Source organism: Corythoichthys intestinalis, chromosome 15 (assembly GCF_030265065.1).
Source record: "Corythoichthys intestinalis isolate RoL2023-P3 chromosome 15, ASM3026506v1, whole genome shotgun sequence".
Taxonomy (NCBI): domain Eukaryota; kingdom Metazoa; phylum Chordata; class Actinopteri; order Syngnathiformes; family Syngnathidae; genus Corythoichthys; species Corythoichthys intestinalis.
Genome location: NC_080409.1, coordinates 4,041,087 through 4,060,404, shown reverse-complemented (window position 1 = coordinate 4,060,404; position 19,318 = coordinate 4,041,087). Strand labels below are relative to the sequence as shown.

Genomic DNA, 19,318 nt, shown 5'->3' with positions numbered 1-19,318 from the left:
TATTCCAATCACAACTCTGCAACTGCTCATAAAAGCAGAGCGTGCCCTCCATTCACCACTCTCGCATGATGCGTTCAAGAAAAAAAAAACAGTGATCACAAGGTGGCGTTCCCGAGCCCTGGTCTAGTAGGTGTAGTAAATTTCCCGCCGGCGAGTGTTGAGTTTCCGGTTTAGAGGTAAACCACGCGGGTGATGACGTAACACATGAGGCTTCTCCTTTTTACGCATGCGTAGTTTGCGCAAATGCATGCGTGCCTTGCAGAAGTGGGGGTGGAGGGGGCTTAAACGCACCTTAAACGAAGTGTGGACAGGTATAGAATCCGTGTGGTTTACTGACTTTAATCAGCTGCTCATGACATCAACACTTGCAGAATTAAATTAAAATATAATGAAAATAAAATCAGTCTCATCTTTAATAACAGCAAATCAAATTTGCGTTTACTACTGCGTAGCTGCTGATGATACGGCAATAACAAACGATTAATTGGTATCAGCTAGCATCCGTACATCATCAAAAACAATCACATAAACTCCCCCTAAGTGTTCAACCACAATTGAAAACGCATAATAAACACTACAAAAGATGTTATACACAGCTGTCGCGTCTGGATGCTTCACAAGCAGGAAATGTTGCGCGCAGGCTGTCACCTCTTCACTCGGCTGCTTCCTCATGTCTGTGTGCCCCATGTGTGGGCTGTGTAACTGCTCTCGTGTGCGGACGTGCAACCTGCTCTACGCTTCCTGCACCCAGACGCCAAACACATGCATCAACAAAACAAAACTCAAAATTAATAAAAAAAAAAAAAACGGGACTCGATGACTGATAAATCGAGAGCTTCACCTTTCGGCTCAGCTCCTTCCTCACCACTATGGACCGGTGCAGACCAACCAATGCCAACAGCACCACATCATCTGCAAAAAGAGATGCAATGCTGAGGCTACCAAACAGGACCCCCACAACGCCTAGAAATTCTGTCCATAAAAATTCTGAACAGAATCAGTGACAAAGGGCAGCCTTGGCGGAGTCCAACCTTCACTGGGACCGAATTCGACTTACTGACGGCAATGCGGACCAAACTCTGACACCGGTCGTACAGGGACCGAACAGCCCTTACCAAGGGACTACCCAGTATTCCCTCCACAGGGCTCCCCAAGGCACACGGTCAAACGCCTTCTCCAAATCCACAAAACAACACATGTACTCTGGTTGGGCGAACTCCCATGCACCCTCGAGAAGCCTGCCGAGAGTGGAGAGCTGGTCTACTGTTCCACAGCCGGGACGAAAACTCCCAATCACCAGGTCTCACTGTCATTGCCCACGTGAGCATTGAAGTCCCCCCTCCGTGAGCCATCACCATATCGTGGTGGAGGGGTTTGCGTGTCCCAATGATCCTAGGAGCTATGTTGTCTGCTTTATCCCCCTGGTAGGGTCACCCATGGCAAAACACGTCCTAGGTGAGGGGCCAGACAAATCATGGCTCAAAGTGACCACTTATGACGAAAAAAATAAATTGACTCAGGTTTCCTTTGCCTTGACGCGGGTTACCGAGGCGCCCCTATGGAGCCAGGCCTGGAGGTGGGGCTTGAAGGTGAGCATCTGGTGGCTGGGCCTGTACCCATGGGGCCCGGCCAGGCACAGCCTGAAAAGGCAACACTGGGTCCCCCTTCTCATGGGCTTACCACCTGTTGGAGGGGCCAAAGGGGGCGGGCGCGAAGGGAGTTAGGCGGCAGCCCAAGGCGGAGGCGGCGGCCTTGGCAGTCCAACCCCCAGCTACGGAAGCTAACTTACAACTTACACTCAGTGGCAAAAATTCTTCAAATCTGAAATAAAAAATTATTGTAATAATTATCGATATCGACTGATGAGAAAAGTTTTATCGTGATAACAATTTTTGTCATACCGCCCAGGCTTAATTGATACGTCTCACGTCTAATTGGTGAAAGTGATAGAGCCACTTCGAGAAAAAAAAAAAAAAAAAAAAAATTAAGTCAAATATGCAGAATAAAGAGGAAAAACATAAGAACTCTCGTGTACCCCAAAGTATGTTATCAAAGAAGGAGTAGCGTCGCTTCTTCTTAAATATGCTTAAGTAAAAGTAAAAAGTATGGCGTGGTAAAACTCCCCAGATGTACATTTTTCTCAAAAGTTACTCAAGTAAATGTAACGGTTAATGTAAGGTAATACTATAGGATACATGAATATTCTTTATTTCAACCTTCTTTGAAGCACGGAGTGCGTCTATTTCGAAGTTAGCCACCCACGCATGTGCCTATATGCGTGTTGACGTTCATTTGGTCAGATGTGAATCCTGATAAATCGGGTATTGATTTAGGTTTCTGCGTACATCTTTTCCACGTTAGGATTTGCATTCATTTGACTTTATTCAAACGCTAAGCTGGGAAGCTGCGGGATGCTCCTTACCTTGCAGGTTCTGCACTCGCATGTCGCTTATCTGTCCAATAAATTCCTCCCGGTCGAACCAGTCATCCCATTCGTGTCCAGCCATCAGTATCAGTCAAAAGTTGTGAAACCCAGGAAGAGACACACTCGAGGTCCAAATTAAGATGAAGTTGCTATCTGCAGCGAGCAAACAAGCTGTCTATTGTCCAGTCAAATGACAGCGAGCCATTCAATCCGCCGAATGCAAGGCAGAGATGGCGGAACGTTTCCACTCCGTCGAAAGACGCGTTGGCAGAGAGGAATAACGTTTCTTCCTTCTTCTTCTTCACAGTGAAAACAGCCCGTGTGGGCGATGGCGTAGTTCGCTAAAACAAAACCTAGCCTCCACCTGGTTGGTATTTCCGAGGAAGGATGGGTCTTTATCACAGTTTGCCCCGCCTACCATCCACTTGCCCCTTTCAAATTTACTGAAGCCTGCACTGCACATTTCAATGACCACGAAGGGGACAAAACAAAATTGGGGAGCACTTTTTTTTTAAAACTCTGGCCGCAAAAAAACAAAAACAAAACAAAAAAACCCTCAATTTTACTATAACAGCTCACGATTGGTCATAATCTTGATTGGATCGTCATCATAGCAACTATTATTATGATGATAAAGTATTAACAACCCCCACTCAGCCAACTCGATGTATCAGGCAGTGGCGTTCCTAGCCTACATGGTACCCTGGGCGACAAGAAGCATTCGCCCCCAACGCCGACCCCCCCCAAGAAAAAAAAAAAACAGCAGCTGACCAAATGTTACATGTATTAACGCAAAAAAAAAAAAAAAAAAATTAAAAAACAGCGGCTGACCAAATGTTACATGGATTAACGGGATTAAACCAGTTGAAGGTGGACAACAATAAATATGTTCAAGAGAATATTAATTTAACACCACAAACATTAATAAAATATTGTGGAAATCATAAAGAAAGTGTGGTAGCGTGTGTGGTCCTGTTCTTCAGCAGTATTAACATTTCAACAGAATGCATTCACTGGCAATCCTGCCTGCTTTGCTAATTTGGCTGAGGGTGGTGTAGAAGTTTAGCCTGTACAGGTATTCCCAGAGGCGTAGCAAGAGTCCCCGGGGGCCCCAGGCAACAAGCAACATGGGGCCCTTCGAGCGTGTGCAAGTAAGGGGGACAGTTAGAAGAAAGAGTAGCAACACAAAAATACCACCATCGGATGTGGAGGTATATGCCTTTGTGTGAAATCAGTAGTCAGATTGGCCCTACGACTCACCAAATTCAAATTATTCTGTAAAAACCACTGATTGGTGGACTACCGACCGAAATGAGTATTAAATTTGCTAATAAAATTGTTTAGGATTATTTTAGATGCATATATGTTATATTTTTCCTATAGAGTATTCGACGAGGAATATGATAGACCCATTAATAGACTTTTTTTGGGGAAAAATCACCATTTCTTTAAATAGTCACATGAATAATGAGCTGGCCTGTGAAAATCAACATTCAACAACTTGGTAAGGACTTTCCAGAGAGTACTTGTTGAGTCTTTAAACAATCATGTGGTATTACTGGCTGATTGTACTTCCTTAAATATGAAAAATCTATGTGACATGGTCAGTGCTGATAGGGATTGATAACAGAATTGTTAGATAATCTGCCAAATGATTCCATGGTTTTGAAACACTCCCTACACTTGTCACTGCGATGGCGCAGTAAAGCTGTGTGTGCAAAATCTATTGGCCCTCTGAGGGCCCCTGCTGGCTCGGGGCCCTAGGCAATTGCCTGGTTTGCCTAATGGGATGCGACGTCTCTGGGTAATCCTCACTGTGCCTCTCCAGAATTTGACTTAGGAGCTTTTTCATATTGTTCCCCTCCGTACAGTCCTTCATCAAGGACAGGCCTTGTTTGTCCACGCCATGTCTGGTACCAGAGAAATATAGAAAGAAATCAGGAATAAGCCTTATTGGGGAAAATGCCAAATTTTATTCGGCCAAAGGTTGTTCGATCAATCGATTTTGAACCGAAACCGACTTTTCTGGTTAAAACTATGTTAGAAACGTTTAAATCAGTACGTTCGATTTTCAAAACTTGAAATGCTCAACACTTTCTCAATAACATCTTCTGCCCACTATTATGTACATCACAACGACAGACAGTATAATAGCAGCACGTCTAGGTGAGTGTATACTTCACTATACCACAAGTATGAAAGCATATGCCTGTGCGTGTGGGTGTGTATTGAAGGTCGTGCTATAGTGTTATGCAAGCGCTGTCTTACAGTGAATACATGAAACAGTGTTCGCCTTGGTCTCCAGCTTGAAATGCTCCCACACTTTTGACATTTTCTGCTTTTTCTCGGTGCCTTTCTCTTTGCTTTCTTCGGCTTTTTCGTTGTTACCTCTATATTTATGTATGATTGAAATCAAACATATTCGCCACCTCTCCCTTCTTCCTCTACTAAGGTGATGCCAGCGCGTTGTGTCGCATTTAAAGTAGTCCACGCAAAACGTCATGCTTGGAGCTGGCAAAATTAAACGATTCCTTGAGGCGGAGAAAATGCCTCGATCAATTTTTAAAATCGAGTTACTCGAATTAGTCGAGTAATTGTTTCAGCTCTAACGTAGTACTTCTGTTTTTTTTTTTTTAATCCCAAATAGGGAGAATCTACAAGTGTGGGCATCTCCGTCCATTTTTTAGGTGTGTGGCATCATCAGAGTAACTTCATATTTCACATCCAAGACAAAAAAAAAGTTTTGCAAGTTTCTGAGTTTTTGATTGAATTTGTGAACAAGTAGTACAAGACGTATACAACAACCTAAATCATGTTTTTGCAAGTGCGCACACGGAGTTATTGAATAAATAGCCAAGTGCAGGCATGCACGCACTTCACCTTATTGTTAGTGCGGCACACGCACACATTGTCAGCGTATCTACACACTAACTAGCCTGGTGTTAGCTCGCAGGGCATTAACTTGACGGTCTGAACGTGACAAGTCGCATAGAAGTGGACCATTTCAAATCCGATCTTGGTCACTTTCGTATGTGGTTTAAATCCGATCTGGGCAACATTTTTCCAGAATGTGGCAGCGGTCTGAACTGTCAAGTCTCCCAATTCGGAATTCATGAACCGATTAGTCAGCAAAGAGCGAGAGAGCAGAGCTACGGTAGCGGTGCAGCTGTGCATTAGCCTTAGCACCTAGTTTGAATGCGGCTTTTGGGAAGGAGCGGGCTTGACAACAGTCATAAAAAATAAAATAGGCTGAGGATAAGCCTATGAATGCTCGGTTTTCTCTCTGCTCCAAATGAGCAATATTTCAGGATTGCTTACACATAGGAAAAACTGTCCGTATCTGTGTGTGTGCGTCATATGTAGTCATTTGTTTTGATGCTCCTGCATATGCGGGTCAGTTTTCTCAGCGCATCTCGGACTGCAAATTAGTGCGCATGTCATTAAGACGGAGAATATGTAGGTACCTGGGAATTATCAGTATTATTAATTTTGTATCACATTTTATTTTGGTAATTCTTTATTTTGTCTTCACCTTATAATGTGTAGAGAGATATGTTGTACATTACATTTAACCTTTAAGTTTAGTTGACATTAGTTTTAGTTTCATTCCCTCCTAACGCCAACGCCATTTGATTGACGGACCATTCCTTTTGTCAAAAGCAAAATAGTAAAGGCAAACAGAAAATCAATGACAAAAATTGTCATAGTTTTTTCCTTTTCTATTTTTTAATGACAAACAAAAGTGAAAGTCATAAACAAAATATACTTTTATATTTTCATTTATTCATTTATTTCTCTTTAAATTTTTTCATTTATTCATGTGTTTTTTAATTTGTGCCACTCCTGTGATTACATACGTTCTGCCATAATTGCCACAGACAGTCTATTTTTTTTTTTAAACAACATTGATGAATTTTACAATTCGAAAGGCAGTTTGGTATCACATTCAAACACCGGCTCATTGGCTCATTAATTCATTTCCTTCTTCTTTGGTTGTAAATAGACAGCATCCAACGGTGTTTGAGCTTCATTATCACCACCGCATGGACATATTTTCCGTGCACCACTGCAATGCATTATGGAATATAGGGACCTCTGAAGTGACCATCATTGTTGACTTGATCACTAAGCCCTCAAAGGGTCGATCTCACCAAATTCACTTTAGCTGTTTAGAGAAATGGAACAGACTTGAAGGTCGCGGCGGGGATTCCCCCAAGGGCAAGTGCCTTTGGTAAGTGAGCGAGGGCACATAAAACCTTGATTGGAACGCATCCACAGTTATGACAACAGTGCAGGCTACCAGCATCAATAATTTGCTAAATGCCCAACATAAAATTAGCTGTGTATTGTGTGTGCTGTGTTGTGTTGTGTCACCAAGCAGACTTATTCATGTTGTTGGTCATATTGTCGAGCAAAACCATAGTGAGATCATCGGGCTCTTCAAAGACAGGGCAACAAGGAGATAGCTCCTATAAAGCTGGAATAATTTGGTTTGAATCATTTACCAATTTTTAACCATAGACTATGAATCGAGATATTAATCGAATTGTTTTTTGAGTGGAAGATATACACCCCTAATGTTAACCCTGTACAGTTCACTTTGCAGGTAGTTGGAAGTTAGTTTTTGCTGCCACCAGGGGGCTGCTGATGTGGATGCAGTAATTTTGCTGCTTAATTATCAATATTTATATAATTTAAAACGATTTGTGATAAACCAAACCGTTTGTCAATAGCCCAGACTGTAGCTAATAAAGAGTATATTCGTGGAGAAAATCACCTTCCGTCCGCTAGAAATAGTGCCCACCAGAAAACTTTCCCGATGTAAGAGGGCCGCCAGGTACTTACGTTGCAGACTCCGCCTCTAGCCATCTGGCATTGTATCTGTCAATGGGATATCTATGGTAGAGTCAGCCATAGCACTCAAGAGGCAGTCTACCGACGCCGACACCATCTTATGCCATCTAGACTCATATGTGGTATCAAAGGTGTAAAATGTGTTCAGCGCGAATGCGTTACGGAGATTCACCATGACTTTAGTCGAATATTGTAAGTGTGGAAATGCGGTGTTTACGCAATTTACGTCATCGTTTGGTCGTAGCTAAGGCCCAATTCACAGGAAATGATCCCACAGTGACAAGCGGACACACAAATTGGTACAGCTGAGTGAATAAGATAGACGGATTCCCAACAAAATATTCTGGATCCACTGAACCTGTAACAGGTGAGGTTATATATCCATAATATGTCTATGTTTAGATAATCAAATAAGAGTTGTTTACCTTGTTAGCTATAACCTAGCTAGCGAGCAAGCTAATACGGTGATTGTGCATGGTCGCTTTAGTAAATGTTTCTACTCTGTATTATGTTTAGGACCAGTATGCCTTTCATTTTTCATAATTTCAAGACACAAGTGAGCGTTCAAAAAGACGTTTTTCCACTTGACTATCATACTTCGAGATACATTTTCATGGTAGCAAGCCAAGGTACGAAAAACTATCACTACTGTAGTTTGTTGTGTTTATTTATGCTATGCTGTTCGAGGTTTTGGAACGATTTAACAAGTGATTCTCCAAGTATTTACAAGAAATTAACACAACCGAAACCTCCCGTTACAGTTAGAATAGCCATGTGTTTTGCTAAAAGCTGTTCCAGCTTTTCTCACAGGTGTGTTACGGAGGGGAATCAAATATGAAATCTAAATCAATTTAAAGATCAGGAAAAAAGGGATTTGTGTGGCCTTGTCTTATTTTTCTTAAAAGGCGCTTAATGCTTCGCGTTCTATTCACTGTGGTTTCTGCTTGAAACGATTTATGTCTGGAGACTTCCCCAGTTCCAGGAGTCACCAATTGGTGGCATCCAAGGACCGCCTAAGCACCCCAAGGGGCTGCTTTAAAAATATCTCAACCCTCATAGTTTAATTAATTTAAATGCTGTCAAGCGGGAGGGAATTTCAAAAATCACTTTTAGCGGTTGATAGAAATTTAAATTTTCCTGTTGACAATTCCCCCTCCCAAGATTATAGTCATTATTGACAGTTAATGTGGGGAAACGTCAAAAGTAGGTATATTATAAAAAAAAATGGTGCTAAATTCTAAAATAACATTTTTCCTCTTATTTTACAACTTTAAGTCTAATGATGTTGGTATGTTGTGTTAAACAAATAAAATTAGAACAATAATTTGCAAGTCCTATTCAACCTATATTTAGCTTGATACACCTCAAAGAAAATACAGTGGTACCTCTAAATCAGGGGTCGGCAACGTATGACACGCGTGTCAGCACTGGTACGCGAAGGGTTAACCAGTGACACACGAGCGCATGGCAAAAAAAAAAAAAGATGCGCCTTCTTACCTGAAATTAAGGCATTTTCAGTTGCGGGCCTTGTTATTTAGGGGCTTTACGGGAGCGCCCCTTCCACCGCCTATGGCGTCATATGCGAGCAATAATAGATTTTGACCACACCTCCAGCTCTTCCTCAATTTCTCAACTCCTGCGCTCGTGGTTTTTTTTTTCTCTGCGCACTCAATTCAGCCCACGCTACTATTGTGTCACGAAGCCAAACAATCAGTAGTGTGGATTGGACCGGCAATTAACATGGCTCGTTGTTGTCGATTTGTCTGGTTCTTACTTCCGAGAGGTAGCGATGTGTATAAAAACACGTTGGATAGCATTTTGCTGGAGACTTATTAACAAAACAAAAACGATCATGGGACACAGCCACTTTTCACGGCTCTCTCTGCGCAACTCTCTGTCAACACCTTGCTTCGCTGCCTCTGGTTTTCTCGCCCAGACGCCCACTTCTTCTACGCTTATCTAGTAAAGCCTGAGTTATTGCGTTGCGGTGACGGCGCAGCGACTACGGCGTTATTCGACATTCGATAGTTCTGCGGTGAGGGAACGCGTTGCTCTGTAATTCACCGCCAAGCCACTAGAGGGGTGTGGCATTATGTTTGTATGGTTTTGGGGCATGCTTGTTGACTTCCGCTAGTCGGAGAAAAAATAAACAATGCAAGATGGAACTCTTGAAAGTAAATATTCTGCTCAACAACACTGAATAAATATTGAACATACAAATGTTGAGGGACAGGCGACGCAGAAGACTGTTTCGAGGCGGTCTGGCCGACTTTTGATGCCGCACAGAGAGTTTTAGACTCTGGGGGAGAGAGCTAGCTGTGGCGGCTAGCTTCAAACTGGCGTCGAGCACTGCATTCAAGGTCTGCAAAGTCCTCCAGCCCGATTTGTTTGCCGTGTCCTACAACCAGCCAGTGGGAAGCCATAGCAGATTTCTGGCGTCTATGGAACTTACCAAACTGCGTTGGGAGCATTGATTTTAACGTTATCATAAAAAGCACCAAGGCACTCTTAATCAGTGATGATGTATCGTGTGTGAACTGTTATTGAAAATTAAAGATCAAAACAACTCTTTTGACACCAAATCTGTGCTTTATTCTTCATATACTTGAAGTGTGACACGTAAATAAGTCACAGACTCACAGCAGTCACAGACTCACAGCAAACATATGTACCCAATAAATGCTGAAGTGCACCAACCAAAAATACGACATAAAGTGATAAAAAGTTTGCAGTTTTTGGCCGACTAGGTCACCGCTTCGTGTGGCAACTCGATTCCGTACACACACGTCTCGGTGGTTCTTCCATTTTTTTTTTTTTTTTTTTTTTCATTCGCCGACCTTGTCATTTGGCAATTACAATAATGTCTTGACGAGACTTGCTCTATGATGATACTCCCGTCGGCTTGGTCCATTTTTGCGTGTAGAAAATAATGTTTGATTCTATTCTACAATGGCGGTGATTTCGCGCTAAACCGGAAACAACAGTCTGAGCGGACCAATCACAGTCCGTTTCTGCTAAGTCATACGTGTCTACGCGACGCGAAGGTTAGAAAATTCGAGAGGCGCGCGTCAGTCAGTCTGTATATGCATATATATATATATATATATATATATATATATATATAAATGTATAGAACATGACAATGAGTTCACTGTACTCAAATGGCCTCCACAGTCACCAGATCTCATTCCAATAGAGCATCTTTGGGAGGTGGTGGAACGGGAGATTCGCATCATGGATGTGCAGCCGACAGATCTGCACCTTGTGATGCCATGATGTCAATATGGACCAAACTCTCTGAGGAATGCTTCCAGCACCTCACTGGTGTATATATACACTCACCGGCAGTGAGGTGCTGGTGCCACTTTATTAGGTACACCATGCTAGTAACGGGGCGAACCCCCTTTTGCCTTCAGAACTGCCTCAATTCTTCTTGGCATAGATTCAACAAGGTGCTGGAAGCATTCCTCAGAGAGTTTGGTCCATATCGACATCATGGCATCACACAGATCACACACATCACACTATTGGATTGAGTTCTGGTGACTGTGGAGGACATTTGAGTACAGTGAACTCATTGTCATGTTCAAGAAACCAGTCTGAGATGATTCCAGCTTTATGACATTGCGCATTATCCTGATGAAAGTAGCCATCAGAAGTTGGGTACTTTGTGGTCATAAAGGGATGGACATGGTCAGCAACAATACTCAGGTAGGCTGTGGCGTTCCAACGATGCTCAATTGGTACCAAGGAGCCCAAAGAGTGCCAAGAAAATATTCCCCACACCATTACACCATCGCCACCAGCCTGAACCGTTGATACAAGGCAGGATGGATCCATGCTTTCATGTTGTTGACGCCAAATTCTAACCCGACCGTTCGAATGTTGCAGCAGAAATCGAGACACATCAGACCAGGCAACGTTTTTCCAATTTTCTATTGTCCAATTTCGATGAGCTTGTGCAAATTGTAGCCTCAGTTTCCTGTTCTTAGCTGAAAGGAGTGGCACCCGGGGTGGTCTTCTGCTGCTGTAGCCCATCTGCCTCAAAGTTTGACGTACTGTGTGTTCAGAGATGCTCTTCTGCCTACCTTGGTTGTAACGGGTGGTTATTTGAGTCACTGTTGCCTTTCTATCGGCTCGACCCAGTCTGGCCATTCTCCTCTGACCTCTGGCATCAACAGAGGTCATAGAACTGCCGCTCACTGGATATTTTTTCTTTTTCGGATCATTCTTTGTAAACCCTGGAGATGGTTGTGCCGCCAGGTGATTGGCTAAGTGTTAACGAGCAGTTGGACAGGTTTGCCTAATAAAGTGGCCAGTGAGTGTATATATATGGCGGAAAAAACTCAGGTGACTTGAAGTTCAGCTCTGAGACCCCCAATTTGGCCAACTTTCAAAATTGTCCGATATGCATGTGTGATACATCGTTGGAAAGCTTAAAATCTCTATTTTCTGGGAGAAGAAAAATTTTGAACAGGAGGGCAGTTTAAAAAAAAACCAAAACATTTTAACCGAAAAACCCTATCTGGAAGTGTGAGCACGCGGGAGCAGAATTACAGACGCTATGACTTTATTGAGATATTATCGTGTACTTACCTTACCTCGATCCAAAAACACCATGTAGCATGTATCACTGAGTGTCAAGACAGCTGTGAATGGCCGCAGCTGGATTTTGGGGGGATTTTATGGGTGAAACACTGTAATATAACAAGGGTCGCGATGCAGAAATCGCTGACATCAAGGAGTGGTTAAGATTTTGTTTTTCATATATTTACTCTTTTAAAGGTTTTTTTTCAATTTTTATTTGTTTGGATCGATTATCATCTAACATATCAGAGAAAATGCGACAGTAACAAAAAATACAATTAAGGAATCGTTATGAGGTAGATATCCGTGACTTTTTTACAGACACCATTTTTTTTCATTGTGATGTAATTTGTTTTAAAGTTTTAAATATGCGAGTAAATTAGTGTTTTTTTTTTTTTAAACCAAATATTGGACATCAATTAATGATTCTAAGCTAAAAATGAATAATAAATATAAAAAATTACCTTCGTTTTATGGCTGTGTTGAAACAAAAGCGGTTGCGAGACGTCTGTAAATGGGGGCTTCCGGGGTAAAATGGAAAAATTAAAAATATTTCGGCGGCTTAAAGAGCATACGGCAGGAGAAAAAAAAAGTCTTAAATGGCATTATTATGCGAATTAGAATCATATTTTGAGACGATTCGACTATATACAACAATTTAGCAAAGCGCAGATGATGAGAAATTAGTCTTTTAATCTGCCGGTTAGCCACGCCTACCGTTATAGGGCTTTAGCATCCCCAACAGGTGGATGACGTCAGCGGTAGACTGGGCTCATCGGTTTTACTATTCAGCCCATTGCGAGGGAATTATTCAGAACGAGGAAAACGCGACGAAGAGAGCCGCAAAATGTCATTGTTTCAGTCTCTCTACTCCAATATTTTTACAGGATATTCTTTTTATCCAAGTATTTTTCCCCAATAGCTATATAAATGGCTTGAGAAGGACCAGTCAGCCCGTCGAGGGGGAACTATTCACAACGAGGAAAGCGCGACGAAGAGAGCTGCAAAATGTCATTGTTTCTGTCTCTTTACTTCAATATTTTTACAGGATATTCTTTTTATCCAAGTATTTTCCCCAATTGCTAAATAAATGGCATGGTCACGACAAATAACAGTCTTGTGCTAAATGGAATATGAATTAATAAAAATTAGGGCTGTCAAACAATTAAAATTTTTAATCGAGTTAATTACAGCTTAAAAATTAATTAATCGTAATTAATCACAATTAATCGCAATTCAAACCATTAATAAAATATTCCATATTTTTCTGTAACTTATATACAGTACCGTGCAAAAGTTTTAGGCAGGTGTGGCAGGACACCTGCCTAAAACTTTTGCACAGTACCGTATATTTTTATTATATTATGTATACAGAGGAAATAGTGTATGTATATATTTTCCCCAAATGGAAGCTTCCATGATCCCAATAAATTTAATAATTAAAAAAAATATATATACAGTACTGTGCAAAAGTTTTAGGCAGGTGTCCTGCCTAAAACATTTGCACAGTATTGTATATATTCTGTAAAATAAATTGTTGGAATGGAAAGATAAGACACAAGATGGATATATACATTCAACATACGGTACACAAGGACTGTAGTGGGCATTTCACTCTACTGTCATTTAAATCTGTCTATGCTGTCCTCACTCCGAAGCGTCTACTTTTTCCAAAGCTAGACAGCTAGTGAACGACGCCTTAATCAGGCATGAAAATCTCTCACCTTTCGGCGAAATTCGCCATTTTGAAGTCAAAAAGGATGACCTACGTGAATCGTGTAGATCCGAGGAGAAAAATTTTTAAGGGGGGGGGGGGGGGGGGTCGTTTGTAGGCATGTGCCAGTTACCTTCACGGATTACCATGCTATGAAAACGTCGCGGTTACAAAACCACTAAAATTTTCCGTCATACAGTAGTACGTATTCGTTATTTTTCATGTGTCGAAAATGCAGCCAGAATTAGCTTGGCGCGGCAGCGCTTACCCCTTCCCCTGTTTGATGCTGTGTGTGTCAGTGACGCTATTCCAGCAAACCCAAAAACAAGCACTCCAAACACAAGGCGTAAATTTTTCAATTTATTGATCTCTCAAATCGTGGTAACTGAAATATACCAAATGAATACATTTAAAACGTTGTTCACTCGTATTTTTCCACATGTGAGTAGCTTTAACAGTTTAGCTTCATGAAAAAGTTTGTCAAAAACAAAACACACATTTTCCTTTCAAATTCAATACACAAAGTTCTAAAAACTTACAAAGACGAATGATAGGCAAGGCTTAGCTAGGACAGCAACTTCATTGAGGTTAATCACAGCCGCTGAGAGAGAAACAAGTTTGTATGCGGGGAGGAAAAAAAAAAAAAAAAAGCGTCAAAGATCGCTAATTGCGACAGATGATCTTGTACTAAGCACAAATTCACATTCGCTGGAGGAGGTAAAGTATCACTCCCAATTGTTTTTAGATGAATGCATTTGCCAGCATATTGAATTTAGTGAGTAATGGTTTTCGTTTTCATATTTTGTGGTATGACAAAGTTACTGCCGTTCGTTGCAGCTTGCGTTGAACACTGCCGGAGCGGCCGGTGAAAAAATAGCTCCCGTTAAGGTAGCGTCAAGCTTGTGTATTTAACGGTAATATAAAAGCAGTGTTGTCAATAACGCGGTATCGTAATGCGTAACTAATCTGATTACTTTCTTTCAGTAAAGAACAATCTAACGCGTTCATTTTTCTAAATCAGTAATCTGAGTAAAATTACTTTCCTTGATGCCTGTGCGTTACTATTTTGTTATTGCCCCATAATGTGTGTAGAATGAAGAATACTGTAGTCATGGGAGTGACATCACATGTTACATTTTTTAATCGGGGATGGAACAAAAAGGGTCTCGTGTATCACCATGATGCGTGAGCGCTGGGAGTTTGCGGCCAAAACAACATAGCCTTGCTACCTCGCAATGAAATAGGCAGGAGATATACTACAAACGGCTGCATTTGCACACTGGAAACACAGCCATTACTTCACATTTTTGTCCAGTAAAGATAACAAAAATATCCCCGTGCGCTGCAAACTTTGCGCTGGCTCAAAAAGACTGTCCACCGCTATAAGCATCCAATTCAAGCACCACTTGGAATTACAGCACAACAGGTAACACGACAGCCAGGACTTTTTGATACTGCTCGTGCTCAATCCTCGGTTCAAGCTCAGTTGTTGTTGAGGGTTTTGAAAGCTTAGGTTTAAAGAAATTCTAAATATCCATCTTGCCTCCTCAGCTGTAGTTTTGGCGAAGCAATGCAAACGGCTGTCTCTAAGGTTCTATAGTCACATGATCTGTTCGAAAAATAATTTGGACCCATTATGAAATACTTTGAAGGATTCCTGTTCATTTTATTCATTTGTGTTGTTTGTTTTATTGCTCTAAAACTTTTATAGACAACATTTTAAGGGCCATATTCAATGGTCTTTATTTTAAAGGGGAAGTTCAGAATTTTTTACATTAGGCTTAATCTTTGAGTTAGCCGGGGTTTAATTAGTCGTTGGAAATGATTTGAACAAATTCTGTGCAGTTTGACAGTTATTTGTTAGTTTCAGGGCTCCGGAGTGGCTAAGCTAGCACGAGTCAATGGTGATTGAAATCAACTCCTTCAACTAATTAAACCCCCGTTAACTCGAATATTAAGCCTTATGTGAAAAATTAAAATGGTCAAATTCGCCACATGTAGGACGTTTTGCCGACGGCGGACATTTTGGCAGAACGCCGGAACATATTTCCTCCACACCTTTCTCACCTTTTTAACCCCTGACCCATTTTCATGCCTGCTTAATAATCAGACTTCTTCCTTTTTCATCTGATTTATTAATAAAATGGCGTCAAACCATTGTCCTCTTTAGACCGTCGTAAAACTACAAAAAAAAGTACACAAGCATTGCATTAGCAACAACGTTAGCTTAGCACGCTATACAGGTTCACTAAACATAAACAAAAAGCGTCTCATACAAAAAATATAACATTTCGCTTACTAACATAATATGTGCATTCTTTACAACAACCATACTTACGGACAAATCTTGTCCAAGGATCATATAAGCACAACATTACAACTAGAGCTGGGAATCTTTGGGCACCTAACGATTCGATTACGATTACGATTCAGAGGCTCCGATTCGATTATAAAACGATTATTGATGCACCCCCCTCCTTTTTTTTTTTTTTTAATGTTTTGTACATTAGTTCCAAAATTGTTCAAAAATACTCTCAGGCTAAACCAAACTACTATTTCAGTATCAAGTTAACATATAGCAGTAAACAAATATACAAAAATAACAGTAAATAAAAAACTCCAGTCCCCATTCTTTATCAGCAGCTTTAAACTACATTCAATTAATTTAATGTTGTGAATCAACCATTAAAGTTAAAATTGCTCCCGTTATTCCATAATTTCCTTTTTGTCTATTTTCGACATGTGAAAGTTTTAAAACTATTTTAAAGATAGATTCAAGTCAATATTTTACCGGTTTAGGAGTATTTTAGATAAAAAGTTAATTAGGTTTGCTTGGAAGGTTCGCTACAACAGCCTTGCAGGGAAGTGTACTGCTTTGAGATGGCGGCCGTTTACTAACGCCCGCTTTCAGCTTTTTGTAGATGTGCTGGTAACGCTACCGAATCCAATTTGCATCTAGTCCCATATAAATGATATCTACCATAACGTTATGTGGATGTACTTTATAGCAGCTTTTCGGCAGCAGTCAGGTATGTTGTTGTGTTTTTTTATCTCGTGGCATGAGTTGAGCTAGAGCCGTGAGTTGAGCATTGGCATTACCCAAGGGGCCGGGTAATGAGAAGCATGATGTTTAGCTACTCTTGCTCCATTCTTCCTCATTGCGTCCCGAAGACCGCGCGGCAAGCTGAGTGTGTTGTACTTCCGCTTTACTTGGCATGTTTCAATAATTGGAATTTGGATGTTTTTGAATCGTTCTCGAATCTTCCACGGCCGAATCGCGAATAATCTAAGAATCGGAAATTTTGCACACCTCTAATTACAACGTAGGCGTCGGCCCGAGACGTCGTGCAGCCACATTGAACTGGCAAGACAACAATAAACCATGTCGCAAAGCGACCACAAGAGTTCGCTTTTAGACAGCACAAAAAGCCTTGCTGTAAAACTTACCAAAAGGCAGAATACTGTCTGAGCGGGACATGTGCGTTAATTGCGTCAAATATTTTAACGTGATTAATTTAAAAAAATAATTACCGCCCGTTAACGCGATAATTTTGACAGCCCTAATAAAAATGCATTTATTCAGGATGACATGGCAAAATTACTCCATAATGGTCAAAACTGTCGACTTCACCTTTACTGTCGCACCTCCCGAACGATATTTTATGACACCTAAATTGGACATATGTCATTTCCCTTCCCCGGCTTTGGAGAATGTAAACAAACCAAAAGGCATGACAGCTAGCCGACATGCTAACCCGAACCGAGTGATGTTTCAAAGTCTTCGAAGCGGAAAATCACATATAACTAGCCTGGATTATTTGACATGACGACTGGGTTGTCGATTGTCTTCGCGGATCGGTAAACCGCCCGGCGGAGAGCAATTTACAGTTCGTTCCTCGGAGGAGGGTGGCTGCATTTGTTGTGCAGCTAACGTACTGCTAATGTGCATGAGGAGAGCTTTTTACATGCCTATCAATGATCAAACGTAAGTAGTCCTTTATTTGAATAAAGTTTGTAGTGTTTACTTTGTAATAGCTGTATTAATATTTAACATAATACTAAACAAGATGTTTATTCACTTCCTCGTAAGTCCAATGGTCCCACAGTAGTTGGGCTTGTTTTGGCCAATATCCACGGTGAATGAGAACCTTTTGAGACTCCAAAAAGGCGCATATGCCTCTCCCTCATACAGAATGATTTTTCTGCAGCCGTTTGGCTGGCGTGATGCGAAAAATAAACATATTAATCCGCAAAATCAGCTGAATCCTTCGTCCTCATACACAACAGTACGCTGTATAGTGAAGAGGACGCCTTCTACCGTAAACGTCACAGCGCCCTCCTCCTCAATGCAAGACGGAAGCCAGAAGTAACTCATTTTCATGGCGCGAGATTCAAAAATCTAAATAAATATAGCGATCGCTTCCACACAGATCCAAGCGGTCCATATCATTCAGGAGCATAAAATACCACGTGTATTATGAAATAAACATGCTTTTTCGTGTCACGTGCACTTAAATGCACCATGAATCTGCTATGGCAGCATATAGACATATTGTTCTATCATACACAACAGTTCTTTTGGCTGAAAAAAACAGCAATTTCTTTTAAAGAGGAGTGCAAGCGCAGAAACTGCTTTTTCAGTCTTGTCTGTGTTTTCTGCCATATATACACATAACACACATCGTAATATTTAGAATGAATTCATATAATTAGGTCAAGTTATTCATGAAAATGTCAATTGCTTGTATAATATCGTATAATATCGGGTAAATTGTTCTTTTACTTTGGGTGGGATATATGATCTCATACAATTATGGAACGCACACAATATAGCGTTGATGATAATAAAATGACGGTACTGCGATCAATGTACTGTATTCAGCGGTATAGCGTTGATGATAATTAATAAAACGACGGCACTGTGATCAATGTACTGCATTCAGAGGGACAGAATCTCTGTAAAGCAAAGAGGGTTTGAATAAACGGAGATTTAAGTTATAGATATGATGAGACTCAATATTCCTAATGAATGAGTTCATTAATGAGTATAACAGTACGTATTACACATTTACAGTGGGGCAAATAAGTATTTAGTCAACCACTAATTGTGCAAGTTCTCCCACTTGAAAATATTAGAGAGGCCTGTAATTGTCAACATGGTTAAACCTCAACCATGAGAGACAGAATGTGGAAAAAAAACAGAAAATCACATTCAGGCATGAAAATCTCTCACCTTTCGGCGAAATTCGCCGTTTTGAAGTCAAAAAGGGTGACCTTCGTGAATTGCGTAGATCCGAGGAGAAATTCTTTTTGGGAGGAGGGGGGGGGGTCGGGAGGTTTTATTTAATTATTATTATCATTATCATCATGTGATTAACTTAGTACGTAAACTGAGCACTTAAGAACACAGTCAGCAAATCCTTCTAGATGCTTCGCTGACGAGAACCAATCATCGGCCCAAGCTGCGTTCCATTATTCCAAACGCGCACACTCCTTACTGTAAATGGAGTGCTCGGAGAGCCTTTGTTTGCATTGCAAAGCTGCGAAAACAAAAAGCAGGCCTTATCCACACCGGGGCAGACCAGAGCACAGCATACACACTTGCCTGTATTTGCCAGCAGATTGAATTTGGTGAGTAATGGTTTCAATCGTTTTCACATTTTGCGATATAAAAAAGTTACTGCCATTCGTTGCAGCTTGCGTTGAACACTGCCAGAGCTAGCCAAATCTCCCATGAA

The 19,318-nt window shown here is 41.1% G+C and overlaps 2 protein-coding genes across 15 annotated transcripts in view; one reads left to right on the top strand and one right to left on the bottom strand.

The window, feature by feature from the left end:
• The window catches only part of LOC130931246 (uncharacterized), a 159,601-nt gene extending 152,265 nt beyond the window's left edge, over nt 1-7,336 (bottom strand). For 2 of the 6 annotated variants that reach the window (XM_057859874.1, XM_057859870.1), the window contains exon 1: nt 2,423-2,968. Coding sequence is in view for 4 of the 6 variants with exons in the window: in XM_057859870.1 (XP_057715853.1) it covers nt 2,423-2,507 (85 nt within the window). In the remaining 2 variants the exon portion in view is untranslated. Of the gene's footprint in view, nt 1-2,422; nt 2,971-7,270 lie in introns of those variants that run through there. The other 4 variants (XM_057859873.1, XM_057859875.1, XM_057859871.1 and 1 more) reach the window with 4 other exon arrangements.
• An 11-nt stretch (nt 7,337-7,347) lies between these two features.
• The window catches only part of dicer1 (dicer 1, ribonuclease type III), a 207,712-nt gene continuing 195,741 nt past the window's right edge, over nt 7,348-19,318 (top strand). For 3 of the 9 annotated variants that reach the window (XR_009067184.1, XR_009067183.1, XM_057859864.1), the window contains exon 1: nt 7,351-7,646. The gene's annotated coding sequence lies outside the window, so the exon portion shown is untranslated. Of the gene's footprint in view, nt 7,647-19,318 lie in introns of all 9 variants that reach the window. The other 6 variants (XM_057859862.1, XM_057859861.1, XR_009067182.1 and 3 more) reach the window with 4 other exon arrangements.